General features: G+C 46.8%; 2 protein-coding genes across 7 annotated transcripts in view; one reads left to right on the forward strand and one right to left on the reverse strand.

The window, feature by feature from the left end:
- The window catches only part of TBCD (tubulin folding cofactor D), a 202,336-nt gene that overhangs the window by 58,704 nt on the left and 121,580 nt on the right, over positions 1-22,052 (forward strand). For all 4 annotated transcript variants that reach the window (XM_066236166.1, XM_066236169.1, XM_066236167.1 and 1 more), the window contains 2 exons: positions 476-550; positions 3,889-3,983. In XM_066236166.1, coding sequence (XP_066092263.1) covers positions 476-550; positions 3,889-3,983 — 170 coding nt within the window. The remainder of the gene's footprint in view (positions 1-475; positions 551-3,888; positions 3,984-22,052) is intronic.
- ZNF750 (zinc finger protein 750) lies at positions 1,098-20,760 on the reverse strand. 3 transcript variants are annotated; one of them, XM_066236171.1, is made up of 4 exons: positions 20,417-20,759; positions 12,844-14,477; positions 12,046-12,700; positions 1,098-3,097 (listed from the first exon to the last, which is right to left on the reverse strand). In XM_066236171.1, the coding sequence occupies exons 2-4, from the start codon at positions 14,283-14,285 to the stop codon at positions 2,984-2,986; spliced, it is 2,211 nt and encodes a 736-aa protein (XP_066092268.1). In that variant the 5' UTR covers positions 14,286-14,477; positions 20,417-20,759; the 3' UTR covers positions 1,098-2,983. The 3 variants fall into 3 exon arrangements, with proteins under 3 accessions (XP_066092268.1, XP_066092267.1, XP_066092269.1); XM_066236170.1 differs by lacking the exon at positions 1,098-3,097 and adding an exon at positions 3,149-3,316 and having other exon boundaries at positions 20,417-20,760; XM_066236172.1 differs by lacking the exons at positions 1,098-3,097; positions 12,844-14,477 and adding an exon at positions 3,149-3,316 and having other exon boundaries at positions 20,417-20,760.

Consider the following 22,052-nt stretch of genomic DNA (forward strand, 5'->3'; position numbering starts at 1 on the left):
GGTACACAGGACAACCTCTGCTTACAGAGTCACATGTGGTTGGAGTAGTGTGAGCTGGGTGTAAGGGGCCTTCAAGCGGCACCTCCTAGCCTGGCACAGCTGTTGGGATGCAGGTCCCATGTCAAGTGATCTGATGGTATCCAGCAGTTGGTGTCTAATGTGGAAGTGGGGTCTCCTGCCAGGTGAGAGGGTCTGGAGGTGGTGGGTGCATGACCATCATTGAGTGCTGTGCACCCACCCCCTTTGTATCAGTCCTCTGAGGCACACAGACATTTGTTTATGTCAACCTGGTAGAGCACCCTGGTGGGACAGGTGACCTGTGGAGTGGAGTGTGTGTTAGCTTGCTTTTGAGTCAGTCTCTGCTTTCCCTTCTCTGGGGGGAGGGAAATTGCTGGGATGGTTCTTGGTCTAGCGTGTACCCCCATGACGGTCTGATGGTCTGGTAGTGCTGATAGATGATGTCCTTCTTTTTCAGAATTGGAAGGGTGGCTGGAAGGCTTCCCCAAGAGCTGGCAGATGACGTGGTGGGGTCAGTGCTGGACTGTTTCAGGTGAGTGTGGGGGGAGAGGGAGACCTTCTGGCTGGAAGTGGTAGCTTTTCTCTTCTCCATCCTTTAATATTTTTTTTTCTTTTGAGAAAGAGAGAGAAACAGGGACAGACAGAAAGGAAGGGAAGAGAGATGAAAAGCATCAACTTATAGTAGTGGCACCTTAGTTCATTGATTGCTTTCTCATATGTGCCTTGACTGGGGGGCTTCAGCTGAGCCAGTGACCCCCTTGCTCAAGCCAGCGACCTTGGGGTTCAGGCCAGAGACCATGGAGTCATGTCTGTGATCCCATGCTCAAGCTGGTGACCTTGGAATTTTGAACCTGGGTTCTCAGCATACCAGGCCAATGCTCTAATACATTGTGCCACCACCTGGTCAGGCTAATATTTTCTTTAACTGAGCTTTTTGTCTGAGCCCCAGAGTTGTTATTTTTCCCCCCCGTTTGAAGTGAATTTGGAACACTAGTAATTGCTGGTATATTTATTTTATTAGTTTAGATTTCATTACATTTAAAAACCTTAAGGAAAATTAATCTTTTTTTTTTTAATTTTCTGAAGCTGGAAACAGGGAGGCAGACAGACTCCCACATGCGCCCGACCGGGATCCACCCGGCAAGCCCACCAGGGGGCAATGTTCCGCCCATCCGGGGCGTCACTCTGTCGAGACCAGAGCCACTCCAGCGACCGGGGCAGAGGCCAAGGAGCCATCCCCAGCGCCCGGGCCATCTTTTTGCTCCAGTGGAGCCTCAGCTGCGGGAGGGGAAGAGAGAGACAGAGAGGAAGGAGGGGGAGGGGTGGAGAAGCAGATGGGCGCTTCTCCTATGTGCCCTGGCCAGAAATCGAACCCGGGACTCCTGCACGCCAGGCCGACGCTCTACCACTGAGCCAACCTGCCAGGGCCATTAATCTCAAACATACATAGAGGTATTCTAGAATCTGTAGTCTGTACTCTTTCAGGGAATGTTCTGTGAGTATGGAATGTTCTGGATCTGCCTGTAGGGCAGCCATGAGCCACCTGTGGCTGTTGAGACTTAAAAAGAGGCTAGTATATCTGAGGTCTGAATTGGAAGATTAATTTTATTGGATTTAAATTTAAACAGCCAAGTCTGGTTACAGATGGCCTGCTGGCCACATGGGTGTGGGCTAGGATGTGCAGATGGCAGGTTTTGGGTGTGAGCCTGGGTGAGCCCTACAGGTCAGGGGACAGGGCTGCGCCCCAGGCAGCACCGGTGCTCCCAGGCATGCGTCTGTGGCAGGCTGAGTGAGCATGTACTCCTGGGTTTTATTTTATTTTATTTTGTTTTTAAAGGTTTTATTTATTATTTGAGAGAGAAAGAGAACCAGGGGATAGGAGCAGGAAACATCAACTCATAGTAGTTGCTTCTTGCATGTGCCTTGACCCAGTAAACCTAGAGTTTTGAACTGACGACCCCACCATTCCAGGTCAGTACTCCAGTCCACTGTACCACCACAAGTCAGGCCTCCTGAGTTTCTTTTTTTTTCTGGATTTCTTAATGCATGTGTCTTTCCTGGTTTCAGAATGAGATGATTGGAGGATGGATGCTGTTTACTAGGCCACTGGTTGCACACCTGCCCTCATTAGCTGGTGGCTTTTCTTTTAGGATTGCCACTGTGTGTGGAAGGTGTGCTGCTTCTGGGGCTTGTGTATGTGTTTGTCACTGAGGCAGCTCCATGAGCATCCCACACAGCCCATGCTCCTTCTGAGCAGGTTTCTTCTTGCACTTCACCTCGAGCCTGCTCGGTGACAGTTTAAGGAGAGCAGGAAACAAATGTGGGTCACCTTTTTCAGAATAATGGTGCGTGTTTGACCAGCATGTTGTCTCATGGAAACGCCTCACTTTCTGCAGAAATATGTATTTGTCAGGCTGTGCAGGACTGTGGACGAGGAACAAGCCAGTGCTGGCTCCCATCTACGTGGTGGTTCTGCCAGCTTGTTGTGGGCATCTTCCTGGAGTTCTTTTCTGGTGGCGTATTGATGGTACTGGGGTCCTGCTGGGTGCAGAGCTGGGCATCCCCACATGGCCACTGAGGGAGTGTCCATGGGCATGGCATAGAGTGTCTGCTTTTGGGATAGAGCAGAGCTCTGAGATGGGATTTGGGAGCCTTATACTCTGGCCTCTTCAACAAAGACGGCTATCTGCCTCCAGGTTTTTCTTTTTTCTGCTTCTTCCCTATGCTCAGCTAAAGCTATTTTGTACAGACTCCACCCGCCTCCTCAGTCAGCCCCTCCGCTTCACCACTACACTCCACTGCTTCCCTTTCAAAGCCTCACTCGACGTATTGAACATCTTTTGTCACAGAAGACACGTCTCTGGTTGGGTGTGTGGGCCTTTCTCCAGCCCTGCAGTCTCAGTCTAGTTTCTTTTGTCTTCATTAGTTTAATGTCCAAACACTTCTTTTCCTTTATTTTGTCATTTTAATGAACTCTGATTTTGTAGCTGGGCAATGGAGGGTGGAAATGTCTTTCTGCTTGTGATTCCCAGGGCAGCAACCTGAGTGTATCAGTTTCATTGCCTCTCCTTGGTGCCACCTGCATAACATGGGCATGAGATACATGAACTTGCCATACAGAGAAGTTAACCACAGATCAGGGCATTTAGAGATGTGGAAAGTCAGGGGCCAGCTGGGAGGAGGGAGTGTAAGGTGGCAGGGTGCCAGGGCCAGCGGGCACTGGGCATGGGCACAGCTGCTGCTCTAATCTCATCCTCCTTCTGTGTCTTCCTGGGACGTGTAGTGAGCTCAGTCTTTTCTGAAATAGGTCAGAAACAGGACATCAGTTCCATGAACTCAAGCACACATCCCAGGCTGACTGCATTCCCTGCTGTTTCCAGGCCAGGCCCTGTGGTGTGGAACTTCCTGAGTCCCCAAGGGGGCTTTACTGGGAGCCTCCAACTGGCTGCTGCCCCCTCCCTGTGTCCCAGCTCCTGACTGTCAGTTCCCACGGCTCCCACAGCCCCACCACTTAGAAAACATTGATTTAGCCCCCCTTGCTGGCCCTGCAGTGTTACCCCTGCGCAGGACTCTGGAGACAGTGCCTTGCAGACTGTCATCGGTGGTTTGATTTCTCTCATGGCATAAGTTGCTGGTTGTGCAGTCGCTGGAGTAGACTGGCTCTGGGGCCGACCCAGGACTTGACTCATTGTGGTGTATCTGAGGAGGAGGACTGCACTGGACAGTGATCTCCAGTTAAATTGGGAGAATTGTACTTCCTGAGCCAACTGATGTTTTGCAACTCACACAAAGGTTCTGGTGAGGCTTATAGGCATGGGGTCTGGATTTGAAGGAGAGCACTGTGGTCTCAGGCGTCCTGTATGCTCTCAGTTTTCAGGAGACAGACAACGCCTGGCATGGTGGGTGTCTGGCGCTAGCAGAACTGGGCAGAAGAGGCCTGCTGCTCCCTCTCCGACTTGCAGATGGTGAGTACCTGCTCTGTGTTTGCTTTGGTTGTCAGGACTGTTGTAGATATGGGTGCTTCGTCTCTCCCCATCTCTCCAGTATGGCCTGTGTGAGCCTACATCACACCTGTATCCTTGCTGACTGACATAGTGTTTACAGGCGAGAAGGTGCTCAGCCTTCCTTATTATGTGGACCTTTTTCGTTTTTTAATTGCTGCTTCTCCTTGCTGTGCAGTATTAATACCACAGATACAATGCATACCTGGATTTGGGGTCCATGAACCACTATAACATCTGAAACCCCTCCCCCACAAAACCAGTTTTCACTGTTGTGGGGTACTATGACTGGTTTGAATGTGTGTACTGCTGCTGTGTTTATCACCTGGGGGGACGACGTCATGGTCTACCGGGAACAAGGCTTACCCCAGCAAGTGTTGGGGTTGGAGGGCTTTAGCAGGGGGGTCAGGGGCACAGTGTGGTCGGTGCAGAGGGACCACTGAGCCCCAGGCCTGCGTGTCCCAGCTGCCAGGTCTGGCCACACGGTGGTGGAGTATGGGGCTGTGGTCACATGAAGCCCTGTCTGTGGTTGGTGGGAACCATCCCTGGATGTGACCACTGGTGCCTCTGGACAGAAAGAAAGGATAGCTGCGAAGGATGGAGAGGGCCCCCTCCTAGAATGGGTCACTACAGGTACCACACAGCCAGGGAGGTGACTTGTGTGCGGAGACAGGTCTGGCCCTGCCTCTTACTGCCCAACACCCGAACTGTGGGGGTGTTGGAAGTGCTGGCTGAGTACTCTGCTGGCATCTTGGAGCACAGGAAAGCTTTTGGACCCCATAGTTTCTGTTTACTTTTTAATCTCTGCTCATTTTTGGAGCAGCTTTATTGAGATATAATATATATACCATAAAGTTTACTCATTTAAAGTGTACAACTCAGTGTTTTATAGATTTACAGTTGTGTAGCCATTGTCATTTCTAACTTCAGGATATTTTCATTGCCCTACAAAGAGACCAGGTGCTTAGGAGCAATCACTCCCCTTCCTCTCAGCACGCCCAGCCCTGGGGCAGCCCCTGATCCAACTCTGCAGTCTGCCTTTTCTGGATGTTTCATAGAAATGGGATTGACAGCAGGGGTCTCTGTGCCCAGCTTCTCTCACTCAGAGGAATGTTTTTAATGTTCACCCACATTGTAGTTTGTAGCAGTCCTGCTTGGTTCCCTTTATTCACTGAAGAGTATTTCTTTATCCCTTTCTCCCTCCATAGACATGTGGTCATTGTGAATAACAATGCTTTGAATACTTGTGTGGAATGTGATTTCAGTTCTCTTGAGTATAGACCTAGAAGTGGATTGCTGGGTTACATGCAACTTTGACTTTTTCAGGAACTATGAAACTGTTAAATTCTCATCAGCATTTTGAGTATTACAGTTTCTCTACATTCTCTTTATTTTTTCTTTTTTGTTTATTTTTTTTAAATTTTTTTGTATTTTTCTGAAGCTGGAAACGGGGAGAGACGGTCAGACAGACTCCCGCATGTGCCTGACCAGGATCCACCCAGCACGCCCACCAGGGGCGATGCTCTGCCCACCAGGGGCGATGCTCTGCCCACCAGGGGGCGATGCTCTGCCCCTCCGGGGCGTCGCTGTGCCGCGACCAGAGCCACTCTAGCACCTGGGGCAGAGGCCAAGGAGCCATCCCCAGCGCTCGGGCCATCTTTGCTCCAATGGAGCCTTGGCTGTGGGAGGGGAAGAGAGAGACAGAGAGGAAGGGGGGGGGGTGGAGAAGCAAATGGGCGCTTCTCCTATGTGCCCTGGCTGGGAATCGAACTCTGGTCCCCCGCACGCCAGGCCGACGCTCTACCACTGAGCCAACCGGCCAGGGCTCTTTTTTGGATAATAGCCATCCCAGTGGGTGTGACATGGTATCTCATTGTGGTTTTGTTTTGCGCTCTTCTAATGATGTTGAGCATTTTTTCATGTTGCTACTGTTCATTTGGGTATATTTATAGGAGAAACATCTATTCAAATCCTTTTGCTCATTTAAAAAATTGGGTCATCTTTATTGTTGTAAGAGTTCTTTATGTATTTTGAATATAAATCTCTTATTAGATATATGACTTGCAAATATTTTCTCCCATTTCTGTAGTAGTCTTTTTACTTTCTTCATGGTATCATTTGATACACCAAAGTTTTAAATTTTTGTTAGGTCCCACTTGTCTTTTTTTTTTTACAGAGAGAGAAAGAGAGAGGGATAGACAGGGACAGACAGACAGGAACGGAGAGAGATGAGAAGCATCAATCATTAGTTTTTCGTTGCGACACCTTAGTTGTTCATTGATTGCTTTCTCATATGTGCCTTGACCGTGGGCCTTCAGCAGACCGAGTAGCCCCTTGCTTGAGTCAGCGACCTTGGGTCCAAGCCGGTGAGCTTTGCTCAAACCAGATAAGTCCGTGCTCAAGCTGGCAACCTCGGGGTCTCGAAGTTGGGTCCTCTGCATCCCAGTTCAACCCTCTATCCATGACGCCACCACCTGATCAGGCCCTCGTCTTTTTTATAGCTTGTGTCATATCTAAGAAATCACTGCCTATCCCAAGGTGACAGATTTACTTCTGTGATTTTAATATTTTATTCTGTCCTAAGTGACACATTTATTTGTGAAAATAGATGGTGTGAGGGGTAGTGTGTGAGAGTGTGTTGGCATGTGAGTGTCATGGATCAAGATGAAGTCCCATCTGTGGTGCCAGCTGCAGTTCAACTTGAAGGAGACTAGAGCCTTTTCTTTACTCCTCATTGCCTGATGCAACTTGTGTGTGTGGCTGGTGTGATCAGTGTTTGCTGATCACGAACAGACGGAGTATGTGGGTGTTTGTGTCATAAACAGTGTCCAGCTCTTGCTTTAAAATTGTGGAACATAGCCCTGGCGAGATAGCTCAACTGGCTTGAGCATCGTACAGAAGCACAGAGGCTGCCAGTTCCATCCCTGGTCAGGGCACATACAGGAACAGATTGATGTTCTTGTCTTTCTCTCTCCCTTCCTCTCTTTAAAAATCAATAATTAAAAAAAAACAGCAACAAAACCCTGGCTGGATAGCTTGGTTGGTTAGAGCATCGACCAGAAACACAGAGGTTGCTGGTTTGATCCCCAGTCAGGGCACATGTAGGAACAGATCAATGTTCCTGTCTCTCTATTCTCTTTTCCTTCTTCTCTCATTAAAGTCAGTAAATTAAAAAAAAAAAAAAGTAAATAAATAAAACTGTGGACATAATGTAGTATACGTTGGCCCATGATATTCACTTGGGTGTCTGGCCCCTTCTTGCCTGGTGGGATGTGGAGAAAGCTTTGCTGTCTTCTGTTTGGGAAGGATTGTGCCAGACTGGGTGACAGTGATCTTATCCTAGCGCAGGTAGTGGAGGCCACAGGGGCTAACATTTATTGTTCATTTTTTTGTTTTTTCTTCACCTCAGATGGGGTAGTTTTAGTTTCCCTGTCTTCGGGTTCACTGATTCTTCTGCTGATTCATGTCAGCTGTTGTACTCTTTGAAGTTTTCATAACACTTATTGTACTTTCAGTTCCAGAATTTGTCTGGTCTCTTTTTATAGTTTCTGTTTTTTTAATTGACATTCCATATTTGTTCTGATACTGTTCTCTTTGTTTCCTGTAGCTGTTTGAGCATTTTCTTTTCTTGGAGCGTTTTTGAGACAGTTGATTTAGTCTTTGTCTTGTAAGTACAATGTCTGGGCTTCCTCAGGGATATGTTCTGCCCATTTCTTTTTCCGGTTTTTGTTTCTTTGTGCCTTGTAGTTTTTTGTTGAAAACTTGACATTTTGAGTATTACAAAGCAGTGATTTTCAACCACCAGTCTACAGACTGGTGCTGGTCTGCCAGAAATTCTGTCAGTAGGCATGGGTTATTTCCATCTTTTTTTCCCCATAGAGAGAGGAAGAGGGAGGAGGGAGAGAGAGAGAGAGAAGCATCAACTCGTTCCACTTTGTTGTTTGATTTATTTGTGTACTCATTGATTGCTTCTCATACATGGTGACCAGGGGTTGAATCTATGACCTTGTACACCGGGATGATGATTTCTTTATCCACTGAGTCACATGGCTGGAGTCTGTTTCCATCTTTTGAATATCAGCTCACACATATTTGTTAGTATCCTTGCTTTCATTTCTTTTAGGTATATACCTAGTAGGAGAGCTCTAAATTTAATTTTCTGAGGGTTTATTACTTTTTGCATGTAAAGGTTAGACGTTTTACACCTTTTATGTCCAGTCATACATGGATGCAAAAAGGTAGTATAGTTAACAGATCGGTAATATAAAGACCTAGGACTCTGGTGTGCTTTTAGGTAGATACAAAGGGCCTGCCTGCTTCCTGTGTTGTGTTTGTCACACCTGATCTGGAAGAATTGTGTCGGGAGGATGGGTGGGCTCTGTCTTAATGCCACAATCACAGTCCCACCATTGACACCTGCAGGCAGGTTGTGCCTCTTAGAGCTGAGATGAGCATCTCCTTAGTGGTAAGGTAGCTCCCTGTCTACACTGTAGCAGGAGGCCTGGATAGTAAGTAACTTCCTGGTTTCTCTTCTTGTCACTTAAAGATGCCTGGCACTTGGGGATGAGCTGTAAAAGTGTCTTCAGAATCTTTAGGCCTTTGGTACAGCAGGTCTGTGTTCTTGCATGTGTCAGGTATGAAGTGATAGCTTGTCTGCAGGGTGAGGCTTTGGGTTGTGAGCCTGGAGCCTGTGGTTCTGCTTCCTACAGGGTGTTGACTTTTTTTTTTTAACTTTTTTATTTATTTATTCATTTTAGAGAGGAGAGGGAGAGACAGAGAGAGAGAGAAAGGAGAGACAGAGAGAGAGAAGGGGGGGAGGAGCTGGAAGCATCAACTCCCATATGTGCCTTGACCAGGCAAGCCCAGGGTTTTGAACCGGAGACCTCAGCATTTCCAGGTCGACGCTTTATCCACTGAGCCACCACAGGTCAGGCCAGGGTGTTGACTTTTGAGAGAGCAGAGGTGTCCTACTTTTGTGTCAAACATTCTGGTGTCAGAAACAGAAGAGCCCCACATGCCAGTGGAGTCGCATGTATGCCCCTCAGTTTGGATCATGACAGCTAAGTTTTGGGTTTGTGTGGTCGTCTGAAGGCGCTCCATGGTGTTTTTGATGCTTTAGGGCACTTTGTAACAGTGGTCTCATGTATGTGGAAAAGCATTGTGACAAGCTCTGCCTTTCTCTGAGGTGATATCAGTGGTTTTATATCAATTTAATGTATTGCAAAGCATGTTATTTGCTGTCCTGAATACTGTCATTTTAAAATACAATGATCACAAACTTTTCAAATTATAAATACAGTGGGTTGAGGCATCATGATACTTTCACTCCTGCTGTCATCCATTGGAAATGCACAGATGCTGCTCCTTCAGGGGTTTTATCCTTTAGTCTCCTTTTTTTATTTTTTATTTATTTATTTATTTTAGCGAGAGAGGAAGGGAGAGAGAGAGATAGACAGGAACATTGATCTGTTCCTGTATGTGCCCTGACCGGGGATTGAACCAGCAAACTCTGTGCTTTGGGACGATGTTCTAACCAACTAGGCTATTTGGCCAAGGCCCTTTAGTCTCCTTAAACTCTTCATCTCCACTTACTTTCCCAAACAGTGTTTCCTGCTGTGCAGGTGTTGCCACCTCCTTCTCGTGAATCTCTAGCAGCAGATATCTGAGTGAGCACTAGCTGCTACATTTCCTAGGCCCACAAGGTGCTCAGCACTTAAAAATTTTTCTTGATCGAGTTTTTACAGAATACAGTTATTAGCACTGAGTTGATCCAAACAATAGCAAATAATAATTTATTGCATTGCAGCTCTGAACAAGATGAATTTTTAGTTCAGACTTATTTTTTTTTGACAGAGAGAGAGTAAGAGAAGGGGACAGATAGGGACACACATAGCAAGGGAGAGATGAGAAGCATCAATTCTTTTTTGTGGCACCTTAGTTGTTCATTGATTGTTTTCTCATATATGCCTTGACGGGGTCTGTATGTGTGTGTGTCCGTGTCCAGCAGAGCGAGTGACCTTGGGCTCAAGCCAGCAACCTTGGAGCTCAATCTAGTGACCATAGGGTCATGTCTATGACCCTGCATTCAAGCTGGTGACCCCGCGCTCAAGCCGGATGAGCCCACACTCAAGCCAGTGACCTCGGGGTTTCAAACCTGGGTCCTCTAGGTCCCAGTCCAATACTCTATCCACTGTGCCACCAGCTGGCCAGGCTATTTCAGACTGTTTTTTGATGAGTAGTACTTATACATAGGATGAGGTGGTAAGGGCTGACTCATATTTTATTTTATTAATTTTTTAAGTGAGAGTAGGGGAGATACAAAGACAGATGCCTGCATGCACCCCAACTGGGATCCACCTGGCAGCCCCTGTCTGGGGCTAATGCTTTGCCCATTGGGGGCCGCTTGCAGGCAAGCTATTTCTAATGCCTGAGGTGGAGGCTCTATGAAGCTATTTTTAGCATCTGGGCTGATGCACTCGAATCAACTGAGCCATGCCTGTGAAAGAAGAAGAAGAAGGAGGAGGAGAGAGAGGGAGAGAGAGAGAGAGAGAAGGAGATGGAGGAGCAGTTGGCCACTTCCCCTCTGTGCCTTGACTGGGAATTGAATCTGGAACATCCACATCTGGGCCGACACTCTACTGTTGAGCCAACCATCCAGAGCCGCAATATCTTATTTTTATATTAAAATTTTTACTTTTAAGCTCTGTACTAAGAAGCCTTGTTACCTGCAGAAGTAGCTGGGAGTGGCTTTCTTACTTTTAGCACTGCTGTTGGATGTCACTGGACATGCATTTTGGTGAAAACTACCTGCCTTGTTGAGAAACCCCCCCCCCCCCCCCCCATTACTGGACTGATTTCTACCCTCAGCACCATATACATTTCCAGGGACCTTTTGTTGACATGCCAGGTGGTGTGGGTGGAGAGTGGGAGAGAGGGCTGTTTTGAAGAGGGTTGAGGATGGGGAGCTCAGGACACCTGCTGACCTTTTCTCAAGAAGTGGTTTTAGGGAACTGAGGCTCTGGAAACTCATTTTCCTACAGGACCCTGAGGGCCCCATGGTAAGTCTCAGAGGAGCCCCAGGGTGCTACACATGCCCAGGCTTGATGGCCACTGGTCTGCATGTATATTTGCACACTCACATATGTGGACACACACACACACACACACACACACACTTCACACACTATTTTAATTGCTGCCTCAGCTTTACTCTCTAGTCACTGAGTTTATTATGTCAAAATACTCTAAAATATAACACAGAGTTCATGTTTGTCTTCATTTTGTGTATCCTTGAAGTTCATCTTTTGAGTTTATTGGAAAATTAGCAATATATACATCATTTTAGGAAGTGGAAAATGAGGCTGAATGAGTCATGAAATTCGCTGTAACGTATGGACTAGAACATATTGATAATAACTTCATCAGTAATAGACTTTTCCCTTTTGGAGATAAGTTATTTGTATAAATAGCCTCTTGATGTTTGTGTATTATTCGGTCATAATAAAGCACAATGTTTTTACATACAGCACTGACTTGAAAATGTTTTTTCTGGCATTTCCAGTAATTGTTATTTACTTAAAACCGCACAGTAGGTTTAATAATACAGTTATGACAGTTTGTACTGGTGCTAAGATATTTATAAGAAAACTGTTTTTAGAGAATATCCTATGAGATGACTTACACCTAAAATTTACTTCTTAGTCCTATTTCATTTGATATTTTACAAAAATAAAAGCCATTGTCTAACTTATCAGTCTTAGAGTATGAGTCATTCAAATATTTTTACAACTCCAAGTGGACATATTTAATATTTACAAAAAGTGAACTGAATTGCAGCTTATTTTGAGGGGAAAAAGCTACCTTGTAAAATTGACTAGGTAAAAAAATGAAGGCGCTATGAAAAATTTGCTGCTCTGCAACCTGTTTTCAAAAGTGCTGTGGCCCCAACTCTTCGCATCTGGGTGAGCCATCACTAAGACACTCGAGTTCTTTTCCGGAGAGTGAACACTCTGGCTGTGTCGCTTACCTTTGTCTTCTTAGATCCTTGCTGGGACTTCACTGTATCCCGTGGGCTTGTTCTCTTCTGCCCTTTGGGTCTGAGGTCATTCTGAGGTTCCTGGCTCACTGTGGCACTGAGACTGGATGTGTCTTGTTGGCAGGTGGAGTCCTGGGCCACGGGCTCCCCACTGCCCACCCGGACAGTGCCTGGACTGTAGGCCGCCAGTTGGCAGAGGGCAACGGCTGCTGTCTGCTTCTGCTCATCACTGCTGTCCACTGCCTGTGCATCCTGGGCCTTCCCAGTGGGGGAGATCACTGGAACCTCATCAGAGCCAACGCCATTTTGATTCGTCTCATTGTAGTCTGGCCCATCTCTGGAACCTTCCATCTTAGCCTTCTGAGCAGCTGCAGCAGGTTCTGCCTCTCGTGGCACGCTGTGGAAGGAAGGCCTCGGAGTCAGGGCATTGCAGGGGTCCTTCACTGAGAGATTAAGAGGCACATCTTGCAGCTGTGTGAAGTCTTTGTACACGGAGTCGTGAGCAGCTATCAGTTTGGTCTCTAGTTTCTTGGAGAGGTTCAGCGGGGCTATCCTGGAGCCATCCTCTGGGTTGGATGGCATGACCTTCGTCCCATGAGAAGTACTTCCTGTTTGAGCCCGAGCATCGACGTCTACAACATCAAGGCTGGAAGAGGCAGAGAGAAAGAAGGCTTAGTAGGGACCTTACTTAGAAAAGCCACTGTGTGAAGCTTTTTGTGAGTCTAAGCTTGGTAACTAAGCACAACCAGAGACATGACTTTGGAGGTTTTGAAAATGAAATGTTCTTACCTTTTTGAAGAGTCATCTCTGTCTTCTGGAGCCTGGGAATATGGGTGCTCTGTGCTTTTCTTGATGGGCTTGCAGGCTGTGAGACTCTGTTCTGTCTGCTGGAACCTCCCCTGGGCACTTGAGGCAGGCTTGTCTGAGGCTTCACCCAGCCCAGCGCAAGGCTGGCTTGTCTGTGTGAAGTTGGTGGGACTTGGCCTTCCTGGGGAACCAGTGGCCGCACTTCCTGCACGTGGGCTCATCTTGGTTCCTTCTGCGTCCCTCTGCCCGTGTTTGGAAGTGTCTTCAGCCTCAAGAGTTGGACTGTCTTTCTCAAAATCTGTGTGTTTTTGGTGGGAGTTGGAAGGGTTTAACTTGGATGGACTTGAAGCCGGGTAGACCAGGGTGGCTTCTTCCAGTAGGTGAGAGCTTTGGTCTTGTGAAATACCAGTGATAGGTGGGACTCTGAGACCATATGAGGAAAATGCAGACTCTGGTCTGTAAAATCCATAAGGAATTGGCATATTGGGGTGGTACTGCTGGAATAACCTGTAATGATCATATGTTGAGGGAGATATGTTCAAGTGCTTAGGCACTGGCCCAGGGTGAGGCAGGAAATGTCTTTGGTCTTGGGCCCTATAGACTGACAGCAGGGGGGTGTCACACTCAGGTGAGTTCCCAGCCAGCCGGTAGGGTGAGTAGATGGTGGCCAATCCATGCTCTGTGTAAAAGTGAGGTGGGTACTCGGGGAGTGTGGGGTGCACATAAGGGGAAAGGGCACTGAACCCCTTTGTGGTTGGAATTTTATGTGGAAACTCAGGTGGGAGGAAAGGCGAGCTGGTTTTCCATGGGTAGGCAGGGGTGTGGAATGCAGACTTGGCATGGAAAGCAGTGGCCTTGGTGGTGGGGCTGGGCAGTGCCAGGGTGTCGGGAGCCTTGGTGTGTTCTGGCCCTTTGAGTCTGTGCTCTCCAATGGGAACAAAGGCTGATGGCCTCACAACACCTTCCAGAGCAGACTGAGTGCCCATGACGGCTTCTGGTGCTGGACCTGGGCACATTGCTTCCTTGTGGAGAGAAGACTTCAGTCCGGGGCCCTTGTGGGGTCCACACACCTGCATTTCCAAATTTTCCTTAGAGTCATCTTTGGCAAGGCCAAGTGGAAGCTTGGTGTCCAAATGGTGGAGCCTGTTTGTGACAGACTTGGAGGAGGTGGGCTTCACTGTGGGGTCTGGCTGGTGTGTTTGCTTAGGGTCTAGAGAATTAGATTTCGGGCACTTAGGGACACGATCTTGCTCTGATACTAAAGTGATGGAGTTTTTACAGAGACCATACTTCATGTGGTTAAAAAGATGTGACTTTTCATTGCAGGTAAATGGACACTGGAAACACTTATACTTGAAGGGCTTTCCCGGAGGCCTTGGGATATAATGTGGCTTTTTTGGTTTCCGCTCTTTGAGAAGACTCATTTTCCTTTTTATGGTTCAGGCTCTGGTCTTCCCAGGGGTCCACTCACCGTTAGCTCCTGTTTGATTCACACGTGGTGGTTGTAAAGGAGTGCCACCAATTGTTGTGCTTTTCTTTCCACTGCTTTTATTTGAAGTCAGTTTTACTTGCTGCAGGTCTGATGAGGCAAGTCTCTCTCATTTGGGGACCGGGAGCTGCAATGGAGGAGCAGAGCCTTAGTGACAGCACCCTGGCCTAAGGGCCAACGGGGAAAACCTGTTCTCACAATGATCACTGGGGGGTGGAGGCAGAGGCATCTGGAGATACAGGAGATGAAACCACCCTCGTGGGTGCAGGCAGAATGGGCTGCTCCTACTCAGAATCAGCTGCCAATTCCCTACCACATTTGTTTTCTCAGATCTGACCTGAATTGCCTTGGGGCCAAGAGTAGTGTGGTGTGTGAAGTGTTTGGAATCAATTCTGAGAATCCTTGCCATTCTTTTGAGTTTTGGGAGCCTTTTTCCTGTCACCTGAGGCCTCAGATGCCGGGAAGGTTATAGACTAAAGATGCCGAGTGACTGTTGGGATCATGTCCATGGAGTTTCTGGCCTGACTAGTGTCACAATGTGGTGTAAATGTGCTAAATGTGACTGCAGGAGGCCTAGACCTGTGTTTGTGTTCACCTAGAACAACGAACGTGTAATTATAACATTCAGGAAATGTACCATGACAGGCTGTCCTGTTTAATTGCATTGTATTCTACGTGCAGGCATTAAAAATACATCGAGAGCCTGACTGGTGGTGGTGGTGGTGGTGGTGCGTGCATTGGATAGAGTGTTAATCCAGGACTTTGAGGGCCCCCGTTTGATACCCCGAGATTGCCAGCTTGAGCGTGGGCTTGTCAGCTTGAGTGTAGGATCACCAATGTGATCCCAAGGTCGCTGGCTTGAGCCCAAAAGTCTCTGGCTTGAAGCCCAAGGTTGCTGACTTAAAACCGCTCGGCTTGAGTCCCCTGTTCAAGGCATGTATGAGAAGCATTCATTAACTAAAGTGAAACAACTAAAAGTGGATGTTTCTCATCTCTCTCCTCTCTCTCTCTCGAATAATAATAATAATAATAATAATAATAATAATAATAATGCATTTAGAAATGGGGTCCTACCCTAATGCTGCTAACATCACAGATGCAAGGGCAGCTATGCTCTCTGAAGTACAGATGAAGTGGGCTCCATAAACTCACATGGTTTTGAGGTGCTTTCAAGGCGAGTGTGTGAACAACTGGTGAGTAGTGTGAAGTAGATTCACCCACACACCCTGTCCCTGCCTGGCCAGCAGACACAAATGTGTGGGTGGCCAAGAGTGTGGCCAGTTTGGGGTGCTTGCCTTGCTCTCCTGGCCTTACTCTGAATGGCAGAACCAGAACTTTGCAGCCCTTATTGTCAAGGTGGAAGTAGAGTGAGGGGTGCCTATGTTGGATCATGGTAGGAAGCCACCTCAGTCTCTAACCATTAGGAAATGGGCCATAGGTCCTCCATGCTTCAGACCACACCCACTCTGATCCTTAGTAAGCCCCTCACCCCTTGTCCTCCCAGGGTCCTGGGTCCTAGCGGGCTGCTGGTGTGTCTGGCCCTCAGGTTACTATCCCCAAGGGTCCTTCTTTCCCTATCTACCACCCCCTGGCTTAACAGTAGGTCTCAGTATTGGTTTCCTTTAGAGCAGGGGTCCCCAAACTTTATACACAGGGGGCCAGTTCACTGTCCCTCAGACCGTTGGAGGGCCGGACTATAAAAAAAAACTATGAACAAATTCCTATGCACACTGCACATATCTTATTTTAAAGTAAAAAAACAAAACGGGAACAAATACAATATTTAAAATAAAGAACAGGTAAATTTAAATCAACAAACTGACCAATATTTCAATAGGAACTATGCTCCTCTCACTGACCACCAATGAAAGAGGTGCCCCTTCCGGAAGTGCGGCGGGGGCCGGATAAATGGCCTCAGGGGGCCGCATGTGGCCCGCGGACCATAGTTTGGGGACCCCTGCTTTAGAGGCTGCTCAGCATACCTGAGGCTCTCACTCTGCCTCATGCTAAAGTTGAGAGAAGAGACGGGAAATCTTGGAGGACCAGCCCTGGAATGACTGTCCAAGAGAAATGTGTGGGTGGGGAAGGCTGCCTGGAGGTGTGAGGAGTCAAGGCCCAACACTTTCATTTGCATAAAAATGTGAAAAGGAAAAGGTCTTTGGTTTCTACATGTTTTCAAGCAGTTTAAAAATAAAATTCAAAGGAAATGATTTAACAGAACTTTTCAGCTGCAGTTTTGCTTTAGGGCCTGAGCAAGTATGGTTGGATTTCATCAGCTTTTCTACACAGTGGGGAGACATTCACCAGGAAACAGAATTCCATGTGGGAGATCTAAGAGATTTGCTTTCACAGCATGAGGTAGTTACCTCAGCTGCATCTCTCCTTGGGTCCTACACACAAGAGATGAGGTAATGGGCCTTTTGCTGGAGGAGGGTGAAAGTGGGAGGGGTAGATCTTTAATTTTCACTTGGATACCATAAATTATAAGCTGTCTGATTTTATTCTCAGAAACCGATTTCTCAGCTTATTTATTAATATTTCTTAAAAATACAAAGAACCACTCTCCCACCAACAGACTACCTCTGTGGAGCTATTTTATCACCCAGTTATTTTCAAAGACCTGTTTGTTCGCTTAGGTGGTTTGGGTGGAAAGAGGCTTTGCTGCTGCCTAAGCCTTCTGAGAGTTTCTGCAGAGCAGGGGACTGAGGCATGCATTTTGTGTGAGAAAGGAGATTTCTGGCTGCTCCACACCAACTGGGGAGAGGGGTCCCTTGGCCCTCCCTTTTGGGGTGCTCATCAATGGCTCTGCCCTCTCCTGGTCACCTCTTCTCTTCTCCCAACGCCTGTGGCTATAGTAGCTGCAAGGCCATGTCAAAGCCAGCAAATTACACTCATAATCATAGCTTTTCGCTTAATTTCCCCTCTTATTATAGGAAAAAATGTGAAATAATTTTTTATGAGTTTAGTCCACACCTTCAGGGGCAGATATGCTCTGGGTGATAAAAGCACAATTTCCTAGCGACTCCAGCCAGTGCTGGGCCAGCCAGATAAGTCAGGGGCATGTGCTGGCACGCCTCTTTATGCTCTCCGGTTCTGGAGGCGTGAGAACCTCTGCAAGTCAGCTTCCCAGGACTGTATAGGATGTGTTATGGCAGAGATCTGAAAACCGGTGATTTCATCACTAGCTTTAAGCAGCACCATCCCAGTGATGACAGTTGCAAAACGTTTATCAGGTGTGAACCCAGTCCTGGTGATACCAAGAGAGGGCTCAGGTCCATCCCTTCCAGCATTAAAACACCGAGCCCAGCTGAGCAGAAAGTTCCCTAGAGATTTAAGATGATGATGTCAGGTTTTTTAGAAGCATCTTATTTAACATTGCTGACAGTTTTAGGCAAAAATATAAGTAAACCGACATTGGTTAAGGTTTCTCAAAGTTTATAGAAGGCAAGTTAAATGTAAGTTATCATAGTATTACCTAAAAGAATACTAAGGAGAATAATTACTTTTATGTTACTGTGTACTTTTTTTACTCACGTTGTATCTAGAGTTTTTGTTGTTGGGTTGGTTGGCACACAAGTACAGAAAACAGGCTTTCAGGGGATGGTCCCCTTGGTTGCCCATGTTGTTCTTCAGGGTTTTGTTGTTGGAAGGACAGCCTGCCCTGCAGTCACAGGTGTAGCAGTGGCATTAACTCTGGGTAAACTGACCTCTCAGGGTTGGTTGCACAATTGCTAATTAAGACAAGGAGCATAGCGTCTTCAGGTGGCATTGGAGATGGGCATAGTTCACTTGGCTATAAAAGTGCAGTAATGTCAGACAAGTGGGGTAAAATTTTTGTAGACTTTCGACAGGACAGCCTATAGAATTGTCTGAGTTCTCTTGCCTAGTAAGGTTTACAGGATGACGGAACTAAAACTAAAACTGCTGGTGACAAATGTGCCCCCAAAAAGGGCATTCTTGTCAAAACAATATAGTCCAGAGCTTTAACTGTTTGTAGTAAGTGTATTTGCAATCAGAGGAAGTTTTTCTAGGGGACAGGAGAGGAGTTTTGCTATCTTTTTTGGGGGGACGTGTGTTTCTTAGTTAATAATTCTTTGGAGAGCTGCCTAGTGAGACATTAATAAAGCAGGATCCTGTGACTTGGCTTTCAGTATCAGCATCTTTGCAAATTCATGTTAGCCTGTTCCGAAAGGTTTATGTGATGGTGGGTATTATTCTTCTGTGCTCCCACTTGGCTATCTCTGCCTTGGAGAGGAGCTGGTTACATGGTGTCTGCTCTTGAATACACCTACCTTCTTTCTGAAAGTAAGAGCCTCTACATGCCTAGCACCCTATCTCAGAATCATTTCAGATTAAGCAGCTGGTACCATAGTGTCCACAATGAGGGAAAAAGACAGTGGGATGCAGTGGCTTGAAGACACGCACAGGGTCCGTGAACCCTCACGGAGGTTTTCCTACTTCATTTAAAAGTGTCCTTTTTCATGACTTTTCAAGCATTTTAAACATCTGCTCATGCTAAGCTGATTGGCTTTTTTGCCTGTGGGAAGAGCCAGGAGCAGCGCATCTCTGGATGCTGTGTTTCTTCCCCTGTTGGCCAGCTCACCCCGCTGGGCCTATGTCCGGGCCCAGCTGCCTACATGTGGTTTCAGTTGGCTACAGGGCTTTGTTTGCTTGCTTTTGAAGTACTAAATTGCCAGTGCTCTTTTGATGGCTTCCTAACTATGGACAGTTAATGTAGCTGCCAATTGTTAGGATAATAGTGAGTTAACTGGCAAGTTTAAAAAGTTTCTAAGGAGCTTGAACTCTGAGATAGACCAGAGAAGGAGATCCTTTAAAAAAAACACACAAAAACTTTGATAGAACATAATAGAAATAATTATAGCTTAACTTCATGGGACATTGCTGGGCCGGGCTGGGTAGCTATGCCGGTCATGCATATGAACCTGTGCACTGAAATCATGCTGCAAGACTCCTTTCAGTGTGTCCAGCTGTCTGGCAGAGGGCCTTGTTAGGTGGAACATTCTGAAGGGCATGCTGTAATTACAATATTGTGAGGTGGCGTTATTGCATAACTCAGGGACACGCCATTGTCGCCTACCCACTGGAGTGTCGCAAGAACAAGATTTGTGAGTTTTACTCAAATTGAGCTTTTCCAGTGATTAACCGCCACTCCCTCCTAGACTTCTGGTTCTTTAAAATGCAGGGTAGCCTTCAGGACAACCATGACCGAGGGAGCAAGTCAGCTTCCTGTGTAGGGTTTGGAAGAAGGGGCCTCAAGAACAACCAGGGTCTCTTCCTAGTTTCAGCCTGAGGTCCTGCGTTACAGACAGACCTCTGAACAGGAAATGCACAGCTTTAACTTTCGGTGGTTTGTCACTAGAGCCAAGAGGCTCAGTGTGCCTGCCTGCCTCATTTATCCTCACAAAAGAAAATGTAACATAACCAATTGAAAGCATTGGAAGACCTTGTTCATGCACAATAAAAATTGGGGCAGCAAATGTAGACAGATTCTGCTTAAATGAAGAGTCCCCTTGGCTCACACTTGGCTAATAATTTGGTCAGTAATTGTTCTTACACAGATTTATGAAAAACTTTATGAAGGAAAAAACTCCTTTTGTATATACAAAGATATTTTGTTAAGTTTTTTTAACCTTATATTAAAACAGTACTCATATTAAGCTTTAAAGTTTTTAAAGTTAAACTGTAAAGTAAAATCAGCAACTGTGTAATCACATATATGTATATAATTTTTTATGTTAAAACATTACAGTTTAAGGTGAGGAACAGATAAGTAATAATATAAATTTAAGTTTCATTTTAAACTTTATGTATTTTTTGGTAGAAACGAGGACTTAGTTTCCAAATAAGCTTGTTCACAGACTGAGAATAAAGTGTAACCTTATTAAAAGTTCTGTAATCATGGTCTGTACTCCAGCAGTGCACCTGCTGGGTCCTTGGAGAACAGAGCAAAGCAGCAAATGATTCACCGAGCCAGATAGTTTAAGATCCAGCTGAGAGTAGTTTTGAAGGAAAAGGTGAATTTGAGAAAAAATGCTAGGGACTTACCAGAGGCAGGCAGTGCAGGGAGCAGGAGGTCGCAGGAGGTTCGGACAGTGCCCAGGAGCAGGACTGTCTCTGCCGGCTGCTCTCTGAAACTGAGCTGCCGCCCCAGTGGGAGGGGTTTAAGTGGAGGAGTTGAGCCCTCGGGGCCTGGAGATGCACCTGATATTCCTCCTGCCCGCAGCTACGATTCATGTGTTTGCTCCCACGTGTTTGCACCCACCAAGCTGCCTCCTCATCACCCATGGGCCAAGCCGAGCACCACTCTGTGCCTTCCGGAAGCTCCTACTTCTGCTCGAGAATGCCCTGTTAGTGCCAGCTACTCATTCAAGCCCAGGGGATTCAGATGTGTTCACGGTTAGAAAACAGATGAATAGGGTGTAGGTCAGACTCCAATAAATACGTGATGTTGTAATAAAGACGGCACGTGAGGCCTTCCTTTAGCGGCTCGTGCAGTAGGGAGCAGTAGGTAAACACCATCTGAAGGAATCTTTATCTGTTGCCTTTCGCCCTTTACCCTGTGCCTGGCAGTCTTTGTCCTCTGTCCTCCTCCTAGAGAGCCGGGTGGGAGGGAGACAGCCCCAGTGCTCGCCTTGCCTCGCCTCTCTTCGCCTCGCTGCAGGGACCTGCTGGCGCACGCCCTGGACCAGCACCGCCAGGGAGGGACCAGCACAGGGTTCCGACGGGTGCAGTGGGAATCTGGGAATTGGTTATGCACACCTTTTCTGCCCTTTCTTTAAAACATAACTAAGACACTTAATTTTTGAACCCATTTATCTCCCTACCCACTTAAACTGCTTGCTTTTAATTGGAAGCTGTGTCTTCATTGTTAGTGCAGCTGGAATGTGTGGCAATTTGGGGATGGGAGAGGAGACGTGTGAGCTAGGTTAGACCCCAGGCTACGTATGAAGCTGCTGGTGCGGGTTCGGGCTTCCCAGGCCACACACTGGTGGTTGTTTTTGTTTGTTTAAAACATTTAAGGCTTGAGATTTTACTTGGCATTACCATTGTGTTGAATTCTTTAAAAATGTTTTTAGTTACTTTTATTCAAATTAGACATTATGTAATTTTAAAGAGAGAAAAATGGTTCTGACAGTCTTGTCACAAAAAGGAGCAGGTCCTCGCTGTTCCCCTTGCCTACTGCTGGGAAACAAGCCACACTGAAACTTGGTGACCTAGCCTCCATTTCATCATGTCTCATCATGATGTGGGTCGGGAGTCGGGAATCTGGGCAAATCTTGTGCTCTGTGGGCATTGAAGGCGCTGGTGATATTTGAGCTGAAGGTACTTTGGTCTGGGGGGCCCAGGATGGCTTCACTTACCTTCCTTGTGTCCTGGAGGGTGCAGCTGAGCCCTCCCTTCCCATTTAGTCTCACTTCAGAGGCCTCTCCGTGAGGGTTGTCAGTCTTACTTGGCTTAGGACACTGGGAGAGCAAAGTTGAAGCTAAAAGTCCTTAGAAAGGCCAGGCCATACTTTACTTGCCCAGATTTGAGGGGAGGGTGCTGGCCTACTTCTCAGAGGGAGGCTGCTTCTCTCCCAGTCTCTCTACCCAGGGCACCACTTGGGACTTTCTCTTGGCTGAGTACTATGGTATTTTACTGCCTTGATTGCAAATAACATTATTTGTGACTATTTCCTTTC

The sequence above is a fragment of the Saccopteryx bilineata genome, chromosome 6 (assembly GCF_036850765.1).
Source record: "Saccopteryx bilineata isolate mSacBil1 chromosome 6, mSacBil1_pri_phased_curated, whole genome shotgun sequence".
NCBI lineage: Eukaryota > Metazoa > Chordata > Mammalia > Chiroptera > Emballonuridae > Saccopteryx > Saccopteryx bilineata.

Excerpts from the sequence above, each read along its gene's own strand:
- ZNF750 (XM_066236170.1), bottom strand. The coding sequence starts at position 14,285 with ATGAGTCTTCTCAAAGAGCGGAAACCAAAAAAGCCACATTATATCCCA. Across the intron at positions 12,701-12,843 it reads AGAGATGACTCTTCAAAAAG|CCTTGATGTTGTAGACGTCG; the intron begins GTAAGAACATTT and ends TGCCTCTTCCAG. Across the intron at positions 3,317-12,045 it reads AAGGATCTAAGAAGACAAAG|AAAAGACTGAGCTCACTACA; the intron begins GTAAGCGACACA and ends GACCTATTTCAG.